The sequence below is a fragment of the Anguilla anguilla genome, chromosome 2 (assembly GCF_013347855.1).
Source record: "Anguilla anguilla isolate fAngAng1 chromosome 2, fAngAng1.pri, whole genome shotgun sequence".
Lineage (NCBI taxonomy): Eukaryota > Metazoa > Chordata > Actinopteri > Anguilliformes > Anguillidae > Anguilla > Anguilla anguilla.
In genome coordinates, this window is record NC_049202.1 from 33,023,188 (window position 1) to 33,047,879 (window position 24,692).

A 24,692-nucleotide genomic window follows, 5' to 3' on the forward strand; every position below is an offset into this window, starting at 1 on the left:
GAAATGAAATGACAGGAGAGACACAGCCGTCTCTGCAGGCCAGAGTCCTTGGCTGCTCACTGTCGGTTGGAAGTATTATGAAACAACTGGGCAGGTTCTCTCCCAGAATTCCCTTCGGGTGGTGAAGGATTGGTCAGTACTCATTCAGTGGAGCCAACTGTGCGTCAGCACCAATGAACAGACCCCACAGGTCAATTAGACACCACGAGTCTGCTTGCTGAAACTGCACATTAAGAGCAAAGCTTTGTCTCGTGTCTGTGCTAGCTCAACTTGTGGCTTGACAGTACATTTCAGAGCGGTCAGTGCTTGTCTGCAATCTCTTGTATTGATAGTACAGGATGTAGCAGTGAGTTGCAGTTGAATAAAACTAGGCATTCCAAATTGGGAGAAAACATTTCTTCCAAGTGACCCATGAGAGGGGCGACACTGACAAACCTGGTAGAGCAGTTTTAATGGGCTGTTTACCAGAGGGATACGGAGCCAAGGTCTAATTCCTGTTGAAAGATTTACTTGCAGTACTGTATGACTGTGGGGACAGCACAGAAATTACAACAAAGGTACAACCAGAGTGATTGTAATGAGTGAGACATCCCTTCCGTCTTGTAAAATTCATGTAAAATTATTTTGCCATTATATTATCATTATCAAAGACTAAAGACAAAACTTTACTGGCAGGTCACACGGCCATATCTATGAGGATACAGAGGCGATCTGACGATTTGTACCTGTAGATTAAACTGATTCGTATTTGAATCCGGCCTCAGCTTTGGCTTTCCTTGGGTAAACGTGGTTCTATTGTAGAGATTCTAAGGGCAGCCGTTCATTGTCTGTTCATCAGGAGGGAATACATTGCGTGTTTTTTCACCAAAAGCTCAGAGGGTTTTTGGGGGCAGTGCAGCAGTGTATATCCTGTGGAGTGGGCTACAGAGGCTATGCTACCACAGCACACCATTCCCTCCATGGGTCATTACACAGTGGACCTTCTTTGGCTCCAGTGCGCAGTGTAGAAAAGCCACACCCACAAAAAAAACATTGTGCCTTTTACCAGGCGCTGGGGTCAGTGTCAGATAGGTCAGATTTGGAGAGACGGGTAGCCTGGCCTCACTGTTTTCAAACATAGGTGGGCTGGGCAGAACAGCAAGAACATTATCAGACCAAAGGCGTTCCAAAATCTGTATTGTGTGATCAGAGAGAAGGCTTGTGGCACCGCTCTACCATCTGTCTATCTTTAAACAAAGCTTCTGGCGGCGTGCAGCGCAGCTCAACCAGCTACTGTCATTAACACATGCTCCTAACTGAACACTGATAAAGCCTTAGAGAGTCTTGTCTAACCAAAGCAAATGCAGCTCTGGCTCTCATCTCTTACACCACCTTTTTCTCAGTCTAGCTCTACCTGCCCAATCATATAAATAAGCAAGCAAGTAAGTGTGGTTTCCAAGGTAACATCTCTACAGAGATTTGGCAACTGAAATCTTGCTTGTATGGTTGCGCAGGTTCAGTGGGTCACTGAGGCATGCTGGTCTCCCTATCTGCTGTAGCTGAAGCCATAGCCAGGGTGATACCATGGAGCTCTAGTCAGTTAGGTTAAATCCAAGATCCAAGCATTCCAGTGAAAGCTCTGAGAGATCATGGCTATCCCATGCACTCACCTGCAAACATACACACATTCACACACACACACACACACACATTCACACACACACGAGACCTGTCACTACAGGTAGACCTGAAGGGGCCGGGGCTAGCCCACTCAGAATGATGTATATCTGATCATTTTCATAGAAAACCACAATTGCAAACCCACCCCCCAGGTCTGTGACTGCACACACACACACACACACACACACACACACACAGTAAACTATAGCATCAACTCTCTGGAGGTCAAAATCAGTTCTTTGAAATGGTAACTTTGAAATTAACAAAAGCAATTAAATTCTCATGCCAATGTGTATTCTGGGAAATTCAAAGCTTTATTAAAACAACCACTTATTGTAATACAGACAGAAAGTCAGGAAGTAATATGAAGTTGCTTTGAATTAATGTGTCATTTGTGGAAAAATATATTGAACTTAATTTTAGTCATTTACACATGTGTATAAAATATATGAAAGTTAACTGGCCTTGCATTCTTTAAATCATGAATTAACAGGGTTTGGAAGGGACCAACACCTAGCACCAATATTTTTATGAGAGGAGCAATTTAGGTAAGGGATGAGAATTAATTCAGAAGTATAAACAGTATAACTGGAGCACATTTAACACAACAGTATTGCTTATTTTATTTTTTATTTATCTTATTTAAATGTCTTCAGAAATTGTTCTTTGGGGTTGACTTTGTCCAGTTCAAAATATACTTGGCTTCCCATTTTCAAGTGTAGCAGCTTAAGACAACACCACTGTGCAAAATCATGCATTAAGTGTGCATTCTATTTCAGTGAGTTTGCATTACATTATTTTTTTAAATAGCTTTTTATCTGAAAAAGTGTGATTACCCTGTATAGTGGAGTCCATTACCCTGCATAGTTGAGACCACTACATAATTCAGTGATTCCCAATTGTGGTCCTGGAATTTTCATCTTATGTTGGCTCAAACATTTAGAGTTGAGATATAAACTGATTTGAAAAATCTGAATCTTCAAATCTGAATCTTTTTGAAAGATTATTTTAAGAAATGTTCTTTAAAAAAGTAAAACAATAAGTCAATGTATTTATTTAAATTTCTGAGATTAATTTATGGGTCTTCATCAAATTGATATTACAGATTAATATTAATTTCAAGTTCATTTTTATAGGACTTGTAATAATTAATTGCAATTAAGCCAATTACACATAATTGAGCGAGATCTTAAAAGGGCCTTCAAAGGGTAGACATCACTGAAAAGAAGTGAAAATAATGTGAAGAAACACCTTTACCTTATTTCAAATAAGCAAAGCAGCTATTTAACAAAAGACTAACAGAAAACTGAAAATAAATGGCTGGTAAAAAAATTCCAGATCAGCATTCCATTACTTGTTGAATCAAACCAAGTTCAAGAATAAAAAATTTTAAAAAATGCAAAGTTAACAGGTGAACCTTAACAAAGATTGGGATATGTAGCGTGTGGTTGAATCTACAGCACTGCAAAGCTGGAACAAGTCATTCATTGAACAGCCGCGCCCTCTAGTGGTGCTCATCAACACAAAGTGACTCAAAATGTGTGCAGTGTTGGCCGGCCAAAACCAAAGGAGATACAGACCTCAGTTGTTCATGCTAACTTAATGCCTTTTACACTTTACTAGGGCTAAAACACAAAAAAAGGTGGACTAACCTAATTTTAAGAGGAATCACCTTTAACATGTAATTGTGCATCATGCATACCCATATCTAAAGGTGTTGCACACGTGCAAATAATGTCTCAATATGGTGCTATAAAACCTGTGCATGGCTATAGGCACAGTGGATCACTCCACATAATGCCAATAAGGAGTGCTGTCAGTGGGAGGAGCTTTTCAGCACTCACAGCTGTGCAGTCTGCGTCCTCAGAGAAAAGGCCAGTGAGTGGCTGTTCACCACCCACATCACCCCTCCTCCAAACCACACATTAACTAGCTTTGCATTGCCAGCACAGCTCTGCATTATCTTATACATAACATTAAAAGACAGTTCATCATAGTGTACAGTAATAACAGAGATATAATAATGGTACAATTCTAAACGAAATTGAGTAATGCCATCCCTTACATAATGCCACATTCAGGACACGCCCAGTTTGATGCGTACTACAGCTGTTTCCAGGAGGAGCACTAGCATATGAGGTCACTGATGTTGAACATGATAGAGGCACTAAAGTCTAGGGTGAGCAGTCATTCGCACAGGCAAAAGACCGAATCAGCACCTGTAGGGTAGAGGAATGGGAGCCATCTCGTCCCTCTCCCCCAATCCCCATTTCACATGCACCGCTGACCGTTCCCTGGGGCTTCATTGGCGATACCTGGCTAAACATCTCATGATGTCCAACTCAGGGTAGATCTTAAATCCTGCCATGTTTGGGTTAGGGTTTGTGTTAGGGGTAGGTTTATGTCAGGGCCAGTGCAGATCTATAATCATTCCATGTTTGGGTTACGGTTTGTGTTTGGGTTAGGGTTAGGTCAGGGCCTGTGCAGATCTTTAATCCTGCCACGTTTTGGTTAGGTTTGTGTTAGGGTGAGGGTTAGGGTTAGGGTCAGGTCTGGGCCAGTGCAGATCTTTAATCCTGCCACATTTGGGCAAGGATGAATACAAAGAGCGTGCAAGAGCACCTGCGAATGCACACACCTGCCAAACATTCTTCAGTTAGGCTGTGCCTGCTGCTACATATAACTGCATGTGTTGGCTAGCCAGGTTTCTATTATATAGGGTGTACTCTGTTCATTGAAAAAAATTAAACAAATCAGTCATTCTTTCTGGAGGGAGTGAGAGCAACGAGAATCCAGAAGCCCCTTGGTGTGTCTGTGATGGACGCGGGCTCAGAAGGTGAGCGATGTATCCACGCGCCTCCATGGCAACCTGAGCTCCAGGTCGCCACACCGAGGGTGAAGAAGTCTGTGCTTCCCAAGTGTCACACTGAGGACAGGGAACACCGAAGAGGGTCCGGATCTCTTTCGCTGTACGCGTGGCTCCCCTGCAGCTTACCTCTCTAGACTGGAATGGCTGTCCACAGTTTCATAGTAACACGGGGAATAAAAAAAGCTCCAAAGTTCTACCCCAAAACCCCTTAAATCGTGTCCTAGGCCCGGTCCCATCTCCCACACGTCCTGCCTTCTTCTGGGACGGTTCCTAAGGTTTCGACTTTTCGGGTGAAAGGACCAGCGCAGGTGGTAAGCGCCAAGGGAGGGGCGTCACTGACCGTCCGTAAGTCTAAGGGGGAGTGGTGGGGGGGGGGGGGGCACGGTCAGAGCGCCACTCGAACGCAGGGGTGCTTCAGGCAGACGGGCAGGATCCCGCGGTTGATCTGGTGGAACTCCACCAGCTGCAGGAGGTCGATGAAGAGCGTGACGCCGTCGTCCATGGTGTAGTACTTCCTGCCATCGTCTTCGCACTGAGGGGGAAGGGCAGGCCGAAGTTACAGACAGCCACAGCCAGAAACGTAGGACTGACCTCCACACCAACGTGCCACACGCACCAGCGCTCCAGCCACAAGACTCTGGAACGACCTGCTTAAGCAGATCAGGCTAAAAATCTCTGTCTTCATTTAATCACTTTTAAAACCTCATTTTTATAGGCTAGCTTTTATTCCATCATTACTTTCTCATTTTTATAATAATGTTTTTATCTTTTTTGCTGTAATGTAACTTCAGGTTATATTCTTATCTTGTTTCATTTTTATGACTTTTTTTTATCCGTTTTTAACCTTTTTGGATTTAACTGCCTGAAACTGTTTGAAACTTTCTGTGAAGCACTTGGTAACTGTTCTGATAAGTGCTGTGTAAAGTTTATTATTTGACACTGTAGGTGTGTGGTGTTGTGAAAACCGAAGTGAAGGAGGTGGAAACCATGAACCGACAGCCTGAGAGTCTGAACAGCAGGGCCGAACAGACAAATAGAGAAGTTAACAGTAGGACAGACAGACTAAGACAGGGCTGCCCAACCCTGTTCCTGGAGATCTACCATCCTGTAGGTTTTCACTCCATCCCTAGCAAAGCACACCTCATTCAACAGCCAGAGATCTTGTTGAGCTGCTAATCAATAGAATCAGGTGTGCCAAATTAGGGTTGAACTGAAAAGGGACAGTGGACCTCCAGGAACAGACAGGGTTGGGCAGCCCTGGCCTAGGACATCAGACAGAAATGAAGAGCACCAGGCAGAAAGAGAATCGCACAGAAACGTTCTGAAGCCAAAATGGTGGCGATGTAGAGATATTCAGACAGAGACAGACGTATGATCAACGACAGCCAGGAAGACTGGCAGATGAGAGAGGAACAGGGGCAGAAATAAACAGAGGCGCTCACCGGGATGACCAGGTAGTGCTTGGTCTTCAGTTTGTAGCACAGGGACAGGACGAAGCACTGGGCATGCTGCTGGCTCTCCCGGATCAGGAACATCCTACAGGCACACATGTACGCACATGCAGCGATGTGAAAACGTACCGCAAGTACACCCTCTTTAAATTCTATGGTTTTACATGTTTTACATACCATCTTACAAATTCTATGGTTTTACAATTTTATTAGTTTTACATAACTAACCCTCATCTCGTCGTCGCCATGTCCTAACAGTACATAAATCTAAACTCATGTGAATAATGACAGATTTTACACTGTCATTATTTATTCAGCCAAAAACAGGGCTTGACATTAACTGTTTGGCTCACCAGCCACTGTGGCTAGTGGTTTTCCAAAGTCAGTAGCCACTCAGCATTTTCACTGGCCGAACCCCCCACCGAAGAAAGTAACAAATATACTGGAGAATGAACTGCAAGCACTTGTTTAGACATAACATTTTATATGAACAGAAACTAAGAAACTATTATAGCTATCCAACCTCAGTAACATCATTAATCATGAACGTCCATTTGTCAAAGTTTATGCTCATTTACCAAGCTATTGTTGTTTTCTGTGTTTGGTATGGCAAATTCTGTGTTTTCCCAATCACAACCAGAGAATCAGAATCTGCGCTCTAGGCTATACACATTTTTTAAGCAGCGCCATATTTGGCAGTGGTTTGATTTCGGCCGAGTTCCCCCTCTTTTCAATTATACTCCCAGCTCGGCTGAGGAGGCAAGACACAAGGAAGCAAACTGGGCTGGCCAATGGAATGAGCACACAGTGTGCACCACGTGTTCTTGGGAGTTGTAGTATCATGCAGTATCACCTCAGATTGACTTAATTATTTCTGATGCCTTTTGTAAACTACAATGATTTTTATTTCACAGAAAATGCTACCAGAAGGTCACTCTTGGCCAGTGACAGAGTGACACTGACAAATTCTACCCACATTTGGCGGGTGGCGGGTGTTAATGTCAAGCCCTGCAAATAATGTAGAAGCCTCACTGTACATGCACACACACATGGAGCTATGCAGTTCTGTGGGACGAGGCGTGAACCAGACACACAACGCGTAACACACTCACCCATCCACCAGCCCTTGTTCCTCGATCAGTGCCTGGGCCTCCCTGCGTGACACGCCCCCATGGAACCAGGGCTGCGTCTGGTGAATCGCTGCAGACAGACAGAATCGGGCATCAACAACAAGAGAAAATGGATCCTCACTCCTCAATTACCAAGGACCAGATTGAACTTTGCTTTCTCTATGCATGGAATGGGGACCAATTAATTGTCTTGTTAACTTGAACAATCGATTTGATTTCTGTTCAGGTACTGCCCTCAAATACATTGCTGTCTGCAATTCCAATAAGCAGAATGCCAAGTTTATGTGTGGCTCTATGCGAGTTGGGTCACAGGTCATGGGTCGTTTCCGCGACGCCCGAGGCGGGTCGGGTGAGGACGCAGGGCGGGACTCACAGGTGTTGCGGAACCCTTGGCAGCTGTTTGGCAGGCTGTTTGGCAGGCTGTAGCGCAGGGCCGTCTTCTTCTGACGAAGCACAACACACAGGACAGTTCACCCACAGCTGACAAAGCACATGCCCACACATACACATACACATACCCAGAACAATACAGACGCACCTGCGCTTCATCATTCTCCTACTGTATTGCCCTCTATAACAGGCTTTTCATACTGTCTGTCTTTCCTTGAGCTCGGCTAGAGCAGCAAGTTGCTCGAAACGTGTACGCCGAGGACACGATTACCTCAAGCAGGGTTTTGGTGTAGAATCTAAAAGAACAGTGCTGTCTTTGTATATTTTATTTTGTTCTAAAACAGACATAATATTTTTTTTCCATGAGCTTTGTTAAGGTTAAACAATGGTTTTTAAAAGTCAAGTGTCTCTCTCTCCCTTTGTCTCTCTCTGTCTCTCTCTCTTTCTCTCTCCACGTCTCTCTGCGTCTCTGTGTCTCTCACCCTCCAGGTTTGTCCCTCCTCCTGCTCCGCGCACTGGGCTTCTCGAGGGTTCTCGATCACTCTTCCTCCTGCTTTCCCAGAGAAGTCCATGGCCACCAGAGATGCTTCTGACACGCAGCGCTGACAGGGACATTGTGAAGAGCAGCACCCAACATTAACAAACCACGAAAGGTCAACAGCGCAAGACCAGGGCCACATTAACATCACAGCACATTTAAGATTTTTTAATTGGGCCACAAGGCCACGACTACTTCCACATCACATTTGAGGACAGTTAGTCAGCAATGCTGCAGTCACACTACAATTTGAAATAAAGCACCATTTCTGTTCATATTCCAGACGTGCCCAGCTCATGCATACAGTAGCCGACTCCAAGAAGAGCAGTATTGTAAGAGGTCACTCACGCTGAACTTTATTAACAAATACAATTAACAAGCCTGCAAGCGCAGTCATGCAGGCAACAGATCGACACCTTCTTCTCTGCCCACCAAGATAAAAATGTAAATCTAATAATAATCTCATTTGAATTACACTGTACTTAGTAATTATCGGAGTCATAGTCAATTGAACAATGTCTACGATTTTTTGTAGCATAAAACATTATAATTTACCAGTTGACTCTCTGCAATAGACAATTCTTCCCCTATATTGACTTACATAAAGTCCTTGAATTGAAAAGAATGGAATCCAACCCACTATTATGTCAAAGGTCTATCTGAAGAGCTCTGTGAGTATTCGTCCTTGTTCTATATGTGCTTTTCCAGACAGGATAGTGATAGATAGAGTCTGTGCTGTGTTTACGCACACCCAAATCCACACCCACACACACACACACACACACACAAACGCGTGCACACACAAGCACACACACACACCCACACATGCACACACACACACACACACACACACACACACACCCAAACACACGCACACACACACACACACACACACACATACACACACACACAACTACACCCACACACACACGCACACACGCACACACACACACACGCGTCTCTGGTGGCGTTCTCACCTTGGCGCCCTGGCGCAGTGTGACTTCCTGCTTGCGTGTGGACTGGGAGAGCTGGTAGTTACACTGCAGCTGCTTTCCATACTGCCATCACGAGCATCAGAAACAGGCAGACAGTTATGAATCCCACATGCACATACAGTACGTGTCACATACAGCACCTGTGAATTGTGGGTAAGGTGTAAAACGGTCGACTGTAACGAGAGCGGGATGTGCGGGCTGACCAGACTCTCGTCCTGCCTCACCTTGAAGAGTCTGAAGGCGGTGGTCCAGCAGGTGCGGGTCTGCTCGTTCTCCGCACACAGCAGCTTCATATCCCGCGACCGCACGCGGTTCTTGGAAGGCTGCAACGGAACCCACACCGGGTTTCTGTCAGCAATACCTCTAACAGCACACTCGATCCGCTCTGATCTGAAGTGGTTCTGGCAGTGCTGGGGTCTTCTACGGTGTTTATATGTTCTACGGTTCTACTCCCTAGTGCTTCCCTGGCCTGGTTTGCACTCATATCTGCTACAGCTGACAAACTGGATTGCGGAATATCTGAGACACGTGATTGTCACATATATTTTGGTGACAGGCTAGCATGTTGGAATTGAAATCGGATATCGAAAAAATCCAAGCCTGAATAACTCCAGAAGAGTTTCAGGCTGGATCTGGACAAATCTCTTCCATATGCAATTTCTTTTGCTCAGACCACGGTCGTTAAATGTGACATGTATGGAATTTGCATTCACAGCTTTTATCCAGGTTCTATATTGCTGTTCAGCATTCTGCAGTATTTTTCAGGATGCTAAAGCACTGCAGTATTTTTCAGTATGCTAAAGTGCTGCAGTATTCTTCAGAATGCCAACGTGCTGCAGTATTTTTCAGTATGCTAAAATGCTGAAGTATTTTTCAGTATGCTAAAGTGCTGCAGTATTTTTAGTATTCTAATGTGCTGCCGTATTTTTCAGTATGCTTTGGTCCTGCAGTATTTTTCAGTATCCCAAAGTGGTGCAGTATTTTTCAGTATGCTAAAATGCTGCAGTATTTTTCAGTATGCTAAAGTGCTGCAGTATTTGTAGTATTCTAATGTGCTGCCGTATTTTTCAGTATGCTTTGGTCTTGCAGTATTTTTCAGTATTCCAAAGTGCTGCAGTATTTTTCAGTATTCCAAAGTGGTGCAGTATTTTTTCAGCACGCTAAAGTGCTGCAGTATTTTTCAGCACGCTAATGTGCGGCAGTATTTAGGTCTAAGGGCTCAGCTGATGGAATGTGTATTGGTCTGCATTACCTTGATGCAGAAGGTGAAGTCTGAGGGGGCCCCGTAGAGCTTGCGACTGTTAGCGACAGTGTAAATGTTGAGGTCTTCCAGGTCGGCCACACACTGCAGATGACGGGGCTCCTGTGAAGCGCACACAGACGTAGCTGAGGATTCTCCCTCTACAGCCTGCCTTTGTAGTCCAGGTGCATAATCACCACCCCCCTGCTGCATTTCCTCATTGCATTCAAACTACAAAGCCTTGCGATCTGGTGCTTCAAACGATATGGGTGATGTCGCCTGACTTGTCCAGGAGGCTTCTATGGGAGGGGCTGCAATGTCACTCTGCTGCCCCCCCAGCCCCCCACCCCCAGATTGTCATCCCCAGCAGCGCCGGAGCTAATTAAGGTCTCAGCGACGCGCGGTATCAACCCACATCAAAACCACTAATTAAATCCTGGCTCAGTGGTGCCAGCCCATGAGCAATCATTTCACAGTGTCGCGCGCCACACGGTCGCTTCAGCCTGGGGACAGGGGAGGAGGAGGCAAAGCAGCGGGAGGAGGTGACGGTGCAAGGTTTAGGAACTGACCTTGGAGGAGCCCTTGGTGGAGCAGTAGAGGCCCGACCTCCGCAAGAAGAAGCACACCCTCTTCCAGGGCTTGCGGCTGAGCTCCCGGACGTGGAGGAAGCCCTGGATCTCCGGACAGCTCCCCGAGTTGAGGAGATTCTGAGAGGAGGGTGAGGGCTTCCATGAAGGCTTATCAAATGTTACATCAGTGTTCAAGCTCACTCTCCACAGCCTATGGCCTACATTGCATCCACTAGAACATTAGGATTAAACAGATACATTACAGGAAGAGCCCACAATGGTTAGAATCAGGCTACAGCAATTCACAGCAATCAAAGTTCCAGCCTTCTTAGCCACACCCACGCCTCCCACACATGCCCTGTACATCTCCCAGTCATCCAGATAAAAACCCACAGTTTCCTATGAGAATCAATGTCAAAGCAAAGCGACAATGGTTTCTCCTATTCACACTATAGTATGACTGAAATATAGCTGTAATAGTTAAATGGCTAATGTGGGAATTAAAGTCTGTTTTATTGTTATGCTTTGTAATGGAGCCAAGATATTAATAAAATATGACCTTCTGCCACTGGCTTACTAACAGTCAGGCTGTTTCAATGACACGGCTGATTGGATATCTACATTAGCTCCTAGCTGGTTTGGCTTGCTCTCATTCCAATGTTATCTTTGATCTTGTTTATTTATTTGTGATCATTTTAGTAGTTTAATTTGAGCAGTTTAAGCACTCTCCCTTTTCATTTTTTATGGTTTTTTGTTTATTAGGAACAAATTTTTTACAATATTTTCTTTTCTCTGTGTTTTTTGTGAAGCACTCTGGGCTACAAATAGCTTGTATGCAAGGTTATACAAAATCAAGCTTATTATAATATTATTCTAACATCAGTAGAACAATATGTATTTATATATAAAAAGATATTTCCCACAATTTTAAAAGGCCCGTCAAATAATATCAAAATAGTTTGAAGTAACTAGCTTCTTTAGGTTTTTGAGTTGGCTAGCTAACAATGAACAAATTCAGAGCTAAATGAACAAGATTGTATGGTAGGGCATGTTTAAGAAAAACTGGATTGGTGTTACACAGCTATATGATTTATAGAAATATTTTGTCTTAATACTGATATTGTTTAGTATATGCTTTTTTAAATTTACTCAAATTGTTTAACTTGGTTAAATATTTTTTCCAAACTAAGTACAGTAATAGTCTTTTGTACTTACATTCTAGATGTTTTTTGTATTAACCTCAATGGTGATTCTGATTGATATTGCTATTGCTAAATGCAATAAAATGTTTTTGCTGCATGAAGTAATCCACTATGCATAGTCATGCTCATCATACAAAATTCACAGGAGATGGCATTGGTATTCTCTAACCAGTCAGTTCACCACACAGTACCTCATCGTATTCACTTTATTCCTCCTTTACCTCCATTCATCAGCACATCCCTGAGACTACTTCATACAACTGACCAACTTTCTTACCTGGATGAGTTCTGATGATGTCATGCCCTTGGTGACATCAGCACTATCCGAGATCATGTGCTCTGGGAAGAATAACTATGCAGACAGAGTAAAGAAAGAAGAGGAAATAACCATATTAGAACAAGATGGTGGGGCTAACCATCAACCAAGGAAAGGAACCCGTTCAATGTTTCCTCTGAGCCTCAGATAGCTGCAGAAATTCAGATCTGTCCTTATATAATTGTGTGAAAAAGAAATGAGGAGCTCAGTACCACAGGCTTCTTGAAGAACTCGTATTTGGCATAATTCTTGCGGAAAATGAGCTTGTTGTCGCCCTCTAGAGGCCAGGTGGCCTGCACCTCCACCACAGTCTCATGGTCCTCCAGGCAACGTTCTGCAGACACACGTACGGAGTGTCACGACACACAATCTAACACTAAGAGATCTTCATGAGGAAACTAACTTGGATCTTGGTCTTCAGAAACTTGAATATAATACGATCATTTTTCTTGGATACTGCACTTGTTACCAGTATTTTTCATATTGGGCACAAATTCCGCTTAACTGCGGACTTGACAGAAACATGCCTTGTGCATTGTTATGACAGTACAAATCTGCAACAATTTAGCAAACCAAGGGAATTAATGATTCTGATTAGGGATTGAGTAGAACTGTAAATGCCTAGTCCTTCTGCGCAGTGTTTAGGCTCAATCTTGCACTGTAGTGGAGCCCAGATATCCAGAAGGAAACTGGTGCCTTTCATAGGTCACAAATTCTGCTTCCCGTACTGATCCCTCGAGTGTGTGCTTTCTCCCGGTCTTACCCAGCCCCAGGGCCGGGTGCAGCTCGATCAGAGCCCAGCTCTCCTGGTCGGCGCAGTGGGCGGTCTGGACAAGCATGTGGCAGACGTCCCTGGCCGTGGCCCCCGCCGGCACCCACAAGGACCGGCTGCGGCCGTCCTCCCCGAACACCTTCACCACCTACGAGGACACACAAGACAGGCGTCGCTGAGCGGCGTGCAGATTCACAGGCACTGAGTGACAGGCAGACAGGCGTCAGGACACAAAAGACAAGAGACACAGAGGAACCAACATACATAACTGACCGCATAACTGGCAGTCAGTTACAGGTAAAGACAAAACGCAGTGCCATTCTTTTTCTTTCCGTCTCTCCCTCCATCTTCTTCTCACCCTCTATCTCTCTCTCTCTCTCCCTCTCTCCCTCCCTTTGCCGTTTCCGCCTTCGGCAGATTGGGGTTGGGTTGGCAGGCACCCGAACCAGGAGGAGAAAAAAAATAGGAAGGCGAGACCGCAGAGCGGGTCGCCGCGGGGTCACCGCGGGGTCACGCGGCATGTTGACTGTCGCGCCGTCTGGCTGTCTGTCATCCTGCGCTGTGACAGGAACCAGTCTGACCTGAATATGTTGCCTGTCAATCAAGGAGACCAGACTTGTTCCCTGACAGCCAGGGGGTACGGCTGACGATAAGAGAGGCATTATGTATTGTTCATTTTTCCCTGCGTGTCTACGTTCGCCGAAAGAATATTCTACACATTCTTGGAAAGGCTCCCCCTCCGATTTAATATCCTTAGATTTCTTTATTGCATTCTGGAGTTTTTTTTTTTATGAGATACTGGGGGGGAAACGACAGATGTTTGCATTCTTGCTTTGTTGGTAGGGTTTTGATGCAAAATGAAACTGCGTACAGGTGCAGCTATCATGGTGCTGATTAGGGATTCAGATTTTCATTTCCAATTTCATTTTCCCTGTTTTGTCCTCCTGCCTTTCATTCCTGATGTTATTTTTTTCTCTTTACTGAGACATGTAGGGTTTACTGAAGGAAATTGGAAATATTTTTCAAAACACTTATATATGTGAAATGTGCTGGAGATCAGGTGCTGCAGAAAACTTGATATTCTGTACTGCATGTTCAATAAATGTAACAACGTTTTTTATCATCAAATGTATTTTTATGGAGCATTTTCGAAACATTTGCCACAACACACTTCAAAATGGACCCTTAAACCCCCACAAATACAAGCCCAGGGCGACAGCATTAAGAAAAATCTCCCTAGGTGGGACAGATAGGACGAAACCTTTGGAGGAACCAGACTCAAAAAAGGGAGCCTATTCTCCACAGGCCAGCTCATGGTGAGGGTCTTAACTCATTGACCCCTAAGGTGATGTAGACGTTTTTTCACTACTCAGTTTTTTTTAACGGATTCAACAGGTTTATCCAAATAGATAACCCCTGCTCCTAACAGGAAATGTCAAGATTTAGACCAGGATATGGATTAGTTGATATTATTGGAAAGAAAAAATCATTTTCATTTACTAAAAGAATGTGTCCACTTGAGTATAACTCCAAAACTAAAAGTGTCAGCTTGGGTATATCATCTTACATTGCAAGAATAGGTTGTATGGAGTATAGAGCCATGTCAATAGGACATACCATTGCTTTATAATGTAGCATACCTGGCGGAAATATGCTCAGAGAACTGAAATGGTTAAATAAAACTATTTTCTTTTATTTTGATGACACTCAAAACAATAAATAACTGTTTAACAATAATAGATTATAAAAGTAAAATAAATTAGCATTATATATAACTATAAGGTAAAACAAAAATAAATACCTTTACAAATAAATATCCATATAACAACTAATTTTTTAATCTTATTTATCTTTCAACAAGAACTGACTGATTGGGCTAAAAGATATTGAAGCATGTGACAAACAAATGTGACATGAATCACAATGTATCACAGATTAAGAATAACAGTAGGATTTGTAATGCCAGTAAAACAATGCTTATATTCCTATAGTTAAAACACTCAATACATTAGAATGGAGTAGAATATACATAGTAACGTCCATCTTTCATTACAGGAACAGTACCAACAGCATGTAACCTATTATGATAGCGTGAATATGACGGCATGTTTCTGAAGTATTGCAACTGCAGTGATGTATGCTCTGTGCTCATGTGTGTTCCCAGCAGCAAGTACTGTTGGTGACAAAACAGCCAAAATTTTAGAGAAATGTAGTCAAACGCAAATCTGTCTTATTGTCCGGCAATTCTACATATTTTAAACAGCTAGTCTCCACTGCATAACAAAAAAGAGAATGATCCTACAGAAATAAGGGAGTTATTCAACAGAGATTAAGGGGAGTGTTTTGTGACGTCACCCGGGTTCAAAGAGTTTTAATGACCAACACAGTCAGTTTTCATGTTAATACATTAAAGTCAGCTAGGTGGCAGTCCTGATTGTCCAGTGCTACTTTCTTGCTTGAAAATTTTAAGTTTTTAATTCTTTAAAGGTACTAAACAAAATTCACTAAATATAAATTTCAGCTGATATGGATGGTTCAGCATTGCCAATTAAAACTCACACCAAGGTTATTGCTCCTAGCTGATGTGATAAGGCCATTGCTATCTGAAGGGACAAAGTGGGAAAGAATCTGGTGTTCTCTCTGCTCTACAAAAAAAACATCCCTGTTTTCAGTTTTCAGTTTTTTTTTGGTTTTTTTTTTTTGGGGGGCGGGGGGTTGGTCAAAAATTGAAAATAAAGACTAGAAATCCAAGATTCCAGTCTTAGTCCATTAGCAGGTAATCTACAGAGGGGACCCTAGATGAAGATAACCTGAAACAGTACTCATGCACTATACTAAACAATATAAAAGGACAACATTCAACTTATATATCAGTAACTTGCACAGCCCCACGCACAGTCTATGGCTACTGCAATCAGTGTAATATACTGGATTCTCTCTGATCTTTATACTTTGGCAGACCTCGACATGCAACGTCACAAATAATTCCAGCAACTCAAGTGTTATAAAAGTTGTAAACACAGGTATGGCAGTACTTCAGCGCTTAGGAACTTAACACCTTCCAGAAGCGTTTTGAGTGATAGCCATTTCACGCCCAATTGCTGTTCCCCTGTAATCTTTTCCAAGAAGTCCTCCCTGACCAAGTCATTAGTCAGTGTGGCAAATAACTCCTTGACACCGGGGAAGACATGCTGGCTGGCTGTACTTCTCCACTTAATGTCATGATCTAGTCTTTTAAAAAGACTCTGCAGCTCTCCAAAACCTATCGAACATTTCGTGTGTGGAGAAGCAAGCAATTACAGGCCAACCATTCTTGATGCCAGTGATTTGAAAACTATAGCATCTCAAACCCACAATTACATAAATGTATGCTATCTTGAAATGCTCTCCGTCTGTAGGAACATATATCATGTTTAATTGGTTCACCCAGTCTTTGGAACAACAATGCGTCGTTACTCACAGGAAAAAAGTCACAAATTCTATGTAATATTGACATAGTTTCTTTGGACAAACAGTAGTTAAGGAGTGTCAGCATGTTCCTCGCTGGAACTCCATGTACTCTTTCTCCTGCACTCCCCCTGTCAAAATGTGATGATCTTTTGTGTTGGTTTGCATGTGCATGCACATGTAGAGGAGTGCAGACGTGCCTGTATAACAGGCGTGTATATAACTGCAAAACATACACTGTATGTGTATTCATGCCTAAGTGTGTGTTTGTGTACTTGCACATGGGTCGCGCGTGCATTAATGCAAGTGTGTGCTTGCGTGTGGTCATACTCGCGTGCGAGTGTGTGCTTGCATGTGCTTGCGTGTGTACGCATGGTCATACTCACGTGTGAGCGTGTGCATGCGTGTGTATGTGTGGTCATACTTGCGTGCGAGTGTGTGCTCGTGTGTACGCACAGGTGCGAGCGAGTGTGTGATTGCGTGTGTACGTGTGGTCATACTCACGTGCTCACGTGTGTGTACGTGTGATCATACTCACGTGCTCACGTGTGTGTACGTGTGATCATACTCACGTGCTCACGTGTGTGTACGTGTGATCATACTCACGTGCTCACGTGTGTGTACGTGTGATCATACTCGCGTGTGAGTGTGTGCTCACGTGTGTACGTGTGGTCATGCGAGCGTGTGTGTACGTGTGGTCATGCGAGCGTGTGTGTACGTGTGGTCATGCGAGCGTGTGAGCGTGTGCTTGCGTGTGTACGTGTGGTCATACTCGCGTGCGAGTGTGTGTGTACATGTGGTCATACTCGCGTGCGTGTGTGTGCTCGCGTGTACGCACAGGTGCGAGCGAGTGTGTGTGCGCAGGCGCTAAGTCGCGCGGTAAGGAGTTCAGGCAGCGACGCCGCGCCCCAGGGCCGGCGGCCGCGACCGCTGGCAAACGCGGCGCCGGTGACAGCTCGTCACCGGCAGCCGTTAATTACAGAGGAGCGTCAGCCCCGGGAGTGACAGCGCCCCCCGAGGGCCACCGCGCAGGCGACACGCCACCGCATTCCCACGCACCGCGCCGCTCACGCTCCTCCGCCCCGTGCGCGGAGTCGGACCGAATGCCAGGCCCGGCGGCGCCGTCGCCGCTCGGAGTCTGCTTTCCCAAAATCCCCTCAGTGAACCATCATCATGCAGCTGGGGTTATGCTAGCACTTTTTAAAGAGTCTAAAATTGACATGTTATATTTGTATTAACTTCTAATCTTTTCCTAGTAAGCACTACTTTGACAGAATGTTCATTTCTGTGAGCGAGCCATTGTATTTAAGTTCCTTGTCATAAGTATTATTTGACTCTGATGAACAACGAAATACAAATACATTATTTTAGCAACAATACCCCCTTTTTCAGGACTTATGCAAACCAAGGGACGTGAAAATCATTAAATCAGAAAAGAAAAGACTCGCACACTCGCTTGATGCTCCAAAAACACAAAACAAATAATAGTATTTATTTTATCGTGCGAACGGTTAACGTTTCGACCACATTGGTCTTCATCACAAAAGACATGGTCGAAGCATTAACCGTTGACATCATAAAATAAGTTTTGAGGGGTGCGTTTGTTTTCTCTAATAACATTAAAAAATGTAAGTAACTGCTTTCGACCTGTCCAGCTGGTGTAGTGAATCAACACAGTACATTCAGTTCCTCCTTCTCTCTGTTGGCAGAGGGCTGGTCAGCTGCTGCTCAGCCAACACAAAACATTCCCACAATGCCGCACTGACACTTAGGCAACGCGATAATGTTACTGAGCGCCAGAGAGAATATCATGTGTGTCAAGTGGGGGTCTCCTCTTGCACTGCCCTCACACCCAGCCTCACTCTAACTCACATGTGTGCCACTCGAAGGGGGCCGGCTCTGTCCGAGGGGAGAACCAACCAGGACAGGGGAGTGGGCGGGGCTGCAGAGTTCTGGAAATGGATTGGGTATGGACGGCAACGAAGTGGCCTGGGTCTCCTCCCTTTTGGATCTGAAAGACAGGTGACAAATAAAGGGTAGTATGTACAGAATTCGCCCTAGCCCGAAGAGCCCTGCATTTGGCTCGGTTTGTCTGAGTGCCAGTCCGTCAGTCTGTTTGTCTGTCCTCACCATCTGCATAGCAGCTAACAATGTTAACATTATACTACTGGAGGTCAAAGCGGAATGTAAGGAGTGAGGAGGGATGGGTTCCAGGTTTAAGCATTACATAAAACTGAAAATGAGTATCACTTAAAGACTGTCAATAAGTCAAAATAATCAGCCAATGACATATCTGCAAAACACCAAATAAACTCATACGTGATGACTACACAGAAGTCTCTTTGTGATAAGTTGTTTATAAGGCAACTAGAGGTAAGTATCGGGGTGCATCATGTTTCACAGTACATACAGACTCCTCTACAATAATCAACTCTGCACGTCCAACAGAACTGCTTGATACATCAGATAGGGAGTCCGTACCACCCTACATCAGTGAGTTAGTCTGTCTGTCATTAAGGCAGGAGGCTGGTCTCTCAACAATAAGCCCATGAGTCAGTTCATCCCTCATTCTCCCGGTGAGCCCGTACCTGTTATGATTAATGCTGACGGGCATGGACTTGCGCATGGGAGGGGCCTCGGGGGCCGGAGGACTCAAGGCCAGGCCGGGGGTGACCTCCTGCCCGTCGGCGCTGCCACTGCCCTCCCTGCCCGTACCCTCAAAGACTTCTCTCCAAGGGCCTTCCACCTCCATGGCATTCTCTGAGATGGAGAGGGCGTTCAGGAGTTCACCAGGCATCTACGCACATGACATCACAGTGACTCTCCAAAACTGGATATGAAATATTTTCTATACAGCGCAGGATTACGCTCGGGGTCACACCCGTCGGGGAGCCAAAAACATGGCAAGAACAATGAGGCGCGTGTAGCGATGCAATTAAAATGACAAAAACAACGAAACCAGTTTCGCAGCTGAAAATAGGCTAGTATGCATGAGCGTGTTTGCGTGTGTGAGTGGAAGAGAGAGGGAGGAGTGTTTGTATCTGTCTGAGAGACTGAGAGAGAGAGGGAGTGTTTACGCCTACTCAGGTGTTTTCCACTGCATGGTAGTATCAGTGTTTCAGAAGAAATCGGGAAGGCTGCCAGTGTGTGTGTGTGTGTGTGTGTGTGTCTGTGTGAGTGCGTGTTTGTGTTTGTGTGTGTGCGTGTGCGTGTGTGTACACGTATCACTTGAGCCAGTGTACCTGCATCAACACAAGTCTACCCCCTGCCACAACTTGCCCACATAAACAACCCGTGTTGTTCATCACAAAACAAGAGCTCGCCCAGTCGAAACTTTACTTCGGCTTCTCGTTTTACAGGGTGACTTTGCAGTGAACCAGGAAACCGGGCGAGCGGAATTCGAAAACACCCAGCCGCCAAATACGCGCGTCTCGGTGTCCCTTTCCTCGACCCTCCATTAGACGGAAACGCGATACGGCCGCGGAGCGAGCGGCTAGGGTAGCCGCGCGCGGGCGTGTTATTCTTAGGACGGCCGGCTCGGTCCTCCAGGGTTTTCCTTCAGCGGTTCGATTGTGCGAGGGTGCGGGCCGGCGTGGGGACCCGGGCCCCCCCCCCCCCCCCCGACGCGTCATCGCCCCGGATTCGTCGCGTCTGTGAGCGGCCGCGCCCGAACCTGGAGCGGCGCCCCGACCTCTGCGAATATCGTGCCCCTGAACCCGCCGACTCGACCCTTCGCGAACAAACGACGCTCCCTCTGAGAAGGGACAAAAAAGTCCAAAAGGGATTGAATTGAAGTGCCTTTTTTTTGGCAAGTGGGAAGTATTAACAGGCACACTTCCATGCGGAAAGCAGAGCGAGGATGGACGCAGGCAGAAGCAATCGAGGACGGTCGCTCGCATGCTGACTCAGAGGTACGGGTTCGTTTCGTCAGCGCAGGCTGGAGGGCCTCACCGCAGTGCCTGTAGCTACACAGAAAAACAAAACCTGCGTCTTATCTGTCCAAAGAATGCAGGCTAGTTGCACGGTCTTGCGAGGAACAAATTGCCTGGATTAGGTAAGCAGGGTGAGGTAATTGCCCCGATGTCTGGATGGCAATCACCAGGGCGGGGGGGGACAGGATGTTAAAGCTCTCCGTCATAGCCATCACAAAGGCCCATTGTGTTGGAGACTACTGACCCGTGCGCCAGGTAACACTGGCAGACTCTACTGTTTCTGTTTGTGTGTATGCGTGTCAGGTGGGAGCACGGGGAGCAGTACTCACCAATTAGCATTAATACACTGGAGGGATCGCTGGAGCGGGTGTCACCTCAGTGGTCTCTGTGATTCAACGCTGCATAAACAGAGGAAGCAACTCAAAGTCAGCGCCGTAATAATCAAATCTCAGAAATGCTTTCCAGCTTCCCTGTTCCCCTTCCTTTCCCCCCACACGTACACACAATGCGGAAACCATTTTTAAAATTATTTTGTAAGGTCTGTTGTAACATGCACACAGCGGATAAACATGTTTGCCTCAACTGTCCGGGCCAGTAACGACAGAGTCCACCCCGCGTTGCTCAGTCGAAGCGTAGGTTCGGAGAAGAGCGCGTACGGAACCGACCGGATTTCTCCCTCGCCGAACACAGGTGGGAAAACATCAGCCAAACAAGTGCACAAACACGCTTTCCTGCCAGGCAGGCTGCACAATCACCCGCAGTGCGGAGCGGCTCGCGGGAGGCGTGAAACGCACAGCCCGTCTCTGTGTTCACAAGCGGGCGTCACTGCGGGTGACCACAGTAACCATGCGGGAAGCAAGAGGATACAAGAGTGCAGAAGAACTGTCGCAGTGCATAAGCCGTTCACCATTTGAGCATGTTTATTTTATGTAGGAGAGAAATGTGCTGCCGTACACCTTGTTCATCAGATATCAGAAAGATTGCCATCTAATTGTGCAGATCAAAAGGTCCACCCAGATAAGCTTTCTCTCTATTGCTACATCAGAAGGAAGCAAAACTTTCTTACTTGTTGGGATAGGAGCAGCGCAGAGGAGCAGCTGGTCCCTGCTTGGCCGGCCGTTGTCCGAGTGTGTGTGAGCTCTCACGCGTGTCTAGCTCCTGGGTGTGCGTGTAAGCCTACCCATGTCAAGCCCCTCGAAGCGCGCGCGCGTTAGCGTACGTGCGTCCAGCTCGTCCGCGCCCCGCCGTAACAGGCGGCCGTCCGGCCGCGCGCGTCGACCGGCCGTTAGCGCGTCTATTTTTAATTCCTGTTTCGGGACGGACGGGCCGAAGCCTGCTATTACCGTTAGCGTCCCGAGGAGCGCGCGCGCTGACAGTGGATCTCCCAGCTGGGCCATCTGGTATCGCTTTACATTCCTGTCCTCGTCTTACCCTATTTTCGCAGCGCTTCGGCGCACCTGAAGGGAATCTCCCGCATTTCGACACAGCCGAGGTGCACCTCCCGTCAGCTCCCTGGCCCCCCGTAACTGAAGTTTCGCTCTACGGCGACTCGAACGCCGCCGTCCCGCGGAGAGAGAGCGCGCCGCGGACATTCTGAGACGAGGCATTTCACACCAGGGGACGGACCGCTTATTCTACCAACAATGCCTTTCAGGAGGCTATTTTCTGACATGCACACTTTCCAGAGCCGCGACACAAAACTGCTTGTGCAAAAGTTCCATGGGTTCACACTTAAAAGGCAATAATTTACAACCACTAATATTTGTGAAGGGATTTGTAATTGTTTATATTTGGAATCGCACGGATGGATGATTTCTGGGGTGATGAGGGCGTTGGGAAAGCTGCCCAGGTGTTTTGTCAGCAGCGGGAGAGATGACATCATCGGGAAGAGAGCAGCAGCAGCAGCTCGCCAGCATGCACCCTGCTCTTTGTATGCAGGTACAGTACAGAGCCCTACAGTACAGTAAGTCCTGGGTGAAACTTAGACAAAAGGGGACGGCTCGTCCCAGCCCCTGTCTGACTCACTGCCAACACACCTCATATTGAAACTCACCTGCCCCCTCCCCCCTCCCGCCTCCCGCCTCCCGCCTCCTGCCTCCCCCCTCCCCCGTCTCTAACACAACACACAGAGACTCACCCCCACACTCTCTAGTTTCTCTGCTTTCAAATACGGGCTTACTGCAACACAGAAGCACAACAAGGCACTGAAAAATATAATCACACACATACACAAACACAGACAACCCAGAGCCAAGGGAGGAAAAAAAGATCACTAACTCAAAAAAAAAAGTTATTTAGTCAACACATTTATGTTCAACTCACTTTCTACCGTCTTGCCAAGTTAATGATATCAGTTTAAGAAAAAAGGATGTCAAATATTATTTCAGTTTTCCCACCAAGCAGGCAAATTGCACAGCCTTTGAGTGGCCATTGGTTTGGACGTTCGTTCTTTGGCGTACATACCAGCAGTTAAGATCTTATCTCCAAATCCATCAAATCCCGGCTTCAGTTTACACTGTTAACTGCGAGACTCAGAGGGCATGCAGGACTTAGGGAAACATGGGATGGTGTTGATAACTGATACAGGTACTACAAGCGACACAAGTCATACTGTAACATTACACTGTTATGAAATACATCCAAATGATGATTTATTTCTGTTTTAGTTTAAAATTACATACATTACTCCACAGAGCTGGCAAGACTATCATGTTATGCATTGGAATGGAGTCTGTGTTAGTGTGTCTTTGTCTCAGTTAAGGTGCATATGCGTATGTGTGCACTCAACAGTACTGTTATGGCTAATGTCAGGCTGTGCTCACACATGCACACACAAACACATTCAGCCACTGCAGCTACCATGATGCTGCACTGCACTGACCAACACATAACGCAATACATAATACGTAACTGAGGTAATTTTACACTAGGCTACAACGCAACTCGCACAACTACAACTGCGACTGAGCATTGACCCACCCACCACTACAGAATCAACTTTGCATCGACTCAGATTTGTGACAAATCACTAGGCAACTGAACAGTGCACTAACAGACTAAAACAACATTTAACGTTATTTGAATTCAAGTTGTATTCATTGTTGCACTGTTGTCTGACCACTTACAGCCTCCTCATTGGATGTAATTACAATGGGGAGGCTGTCTAAATGTGACCATTTAAATATTTTAAAAACTGTGCATTTTACCGACATTAGCAGAGTTTATAAAATATTAATTTTATCAAAATGAATTAAAACGTTTGTACATAGAAGTTATATTAGGAAATGAGGCTCCAAGAATTATGTCATAAATCGAATGCCACACACCACGCTCTTTACTTCAACTTGCGAGATTTTCGAAGCGCCAACTGGAAAACACATCCTAAAACCCCCCGCGATTAGGCTACTGACGTCCCGGCGATAGAGCACAATAAGCAATACATCGTTTCACATTGTATGTACATATCATGTGCTCATATGCACACGGATACTCGGCAGCCATCAAAATTGAAACCAGACTTACCTTCTGACAAGGTGAGGCAGGTAGTACGTAGACGGCGGAGTTACTGATCACATACAACCGGGAGATCCTGTTCCTTACCCATTAGTGTGGCCGCTCCCACTGTCGTCACCATTGCCCGGCACCTCTTACACGTGGGAGGGGCCAGTAGTTTACCTGGGAGGCGAGCGAGCTGACCGTTCTCGTGCGCTGTGACACAGCTCCTAAGTGTTTCTGTTTGTTTATCTTAAATGTTTTAAATGTCTCTATTGAGCATTATACACTTCACACAAAATTCTATGGAGGATTGCGCCCGATGAAATTCGTACCGCATTGGTGTATAGTTATCTTACATGGCTGAGCAAGCTTGGAAACAGTATCACCTTAAAAATATACAGCGTCTGAGGACATTGTAAAAACCTGAGATTTAAAAAAATTATAAACGAAATTTTAAAAAACAGAAAACAGGTTTCGCGTTCAACTTCATTTGACATTTTCAGTTCTACAACTCACAGTTCAAATCACTCTCCTCCCGAGACTGTGAAATACTTTCTTGGGAAAATATCCTACGTATTCCGCTGATGCCCACAACTTCAATGCAAAATAGTAAATATAAGGAGGAATGAATTCGTGTGCTGTACCTGCAAGCAACAGCAATTAATGAAATTCCTGGTTCTTCAATTG

General features: G+C 45.4%; 1 protein-coding gene across 4 annotated transcripts; it reads right to left on the reverse strand.

Moving 5' to 3' along the window:
• Positions 1–1,952: 1,952 nt before the first annotated feature.
• On the reverse strand, positions 1,953–24,209 carry grb7 (growth factor receptor bound protein 7). 4 transcript variants are annotated; one of them, XM_035404198.1, is made up of 16 exons: positions 24,033–24,209; positions 20,840–20,908; positions 19,167–19,338; positions 18,451–18,589; positions 13,123–13,279; positions 12,572–12,693; positions 12,321–12,395; positions 10,842–10,979; positions 10,285–10,395; positions 9,257–9,355; positions 9,015–9,095; positions 7,982–8,101; positions 7,483–7,552; positions 7,092–7,179; positions 5,971–6,064; positions 1,953–5,060 (listed from the first exon to the last, which is right to left on the reverse strand). In XM_035404198.1, the coding sequence occupies exons 2-16, from the start codon at positions 20,847–20,849 to the stop codon at positions 4,914–4,916; spliced, it is 1,623 nt and encodes a 540-aa protein (XP_035260089.1). In that variant the 5' UTR covers positions 20,850–20,908; positions 24,033–24,209; the 3' UTR covers positions 1,953–4,913. The 4 variants fall into 4 exon arrangements, with proteins under 4 accessions (XP_035260089.1, XP_035260087.1, XP_035260090.1 ...); XM_035404196.1 differs by having other exon boundaries at positions 19,167–19,375; positions 24,033–24,208; XM_035404199.1 differs by lacking the exon at positions 24,033–24,209 and adding an exon at positions 21,577–22,552.
• Between the last annotated feature and the right edge of the window lie 483 nt (positions 24,210–24,692).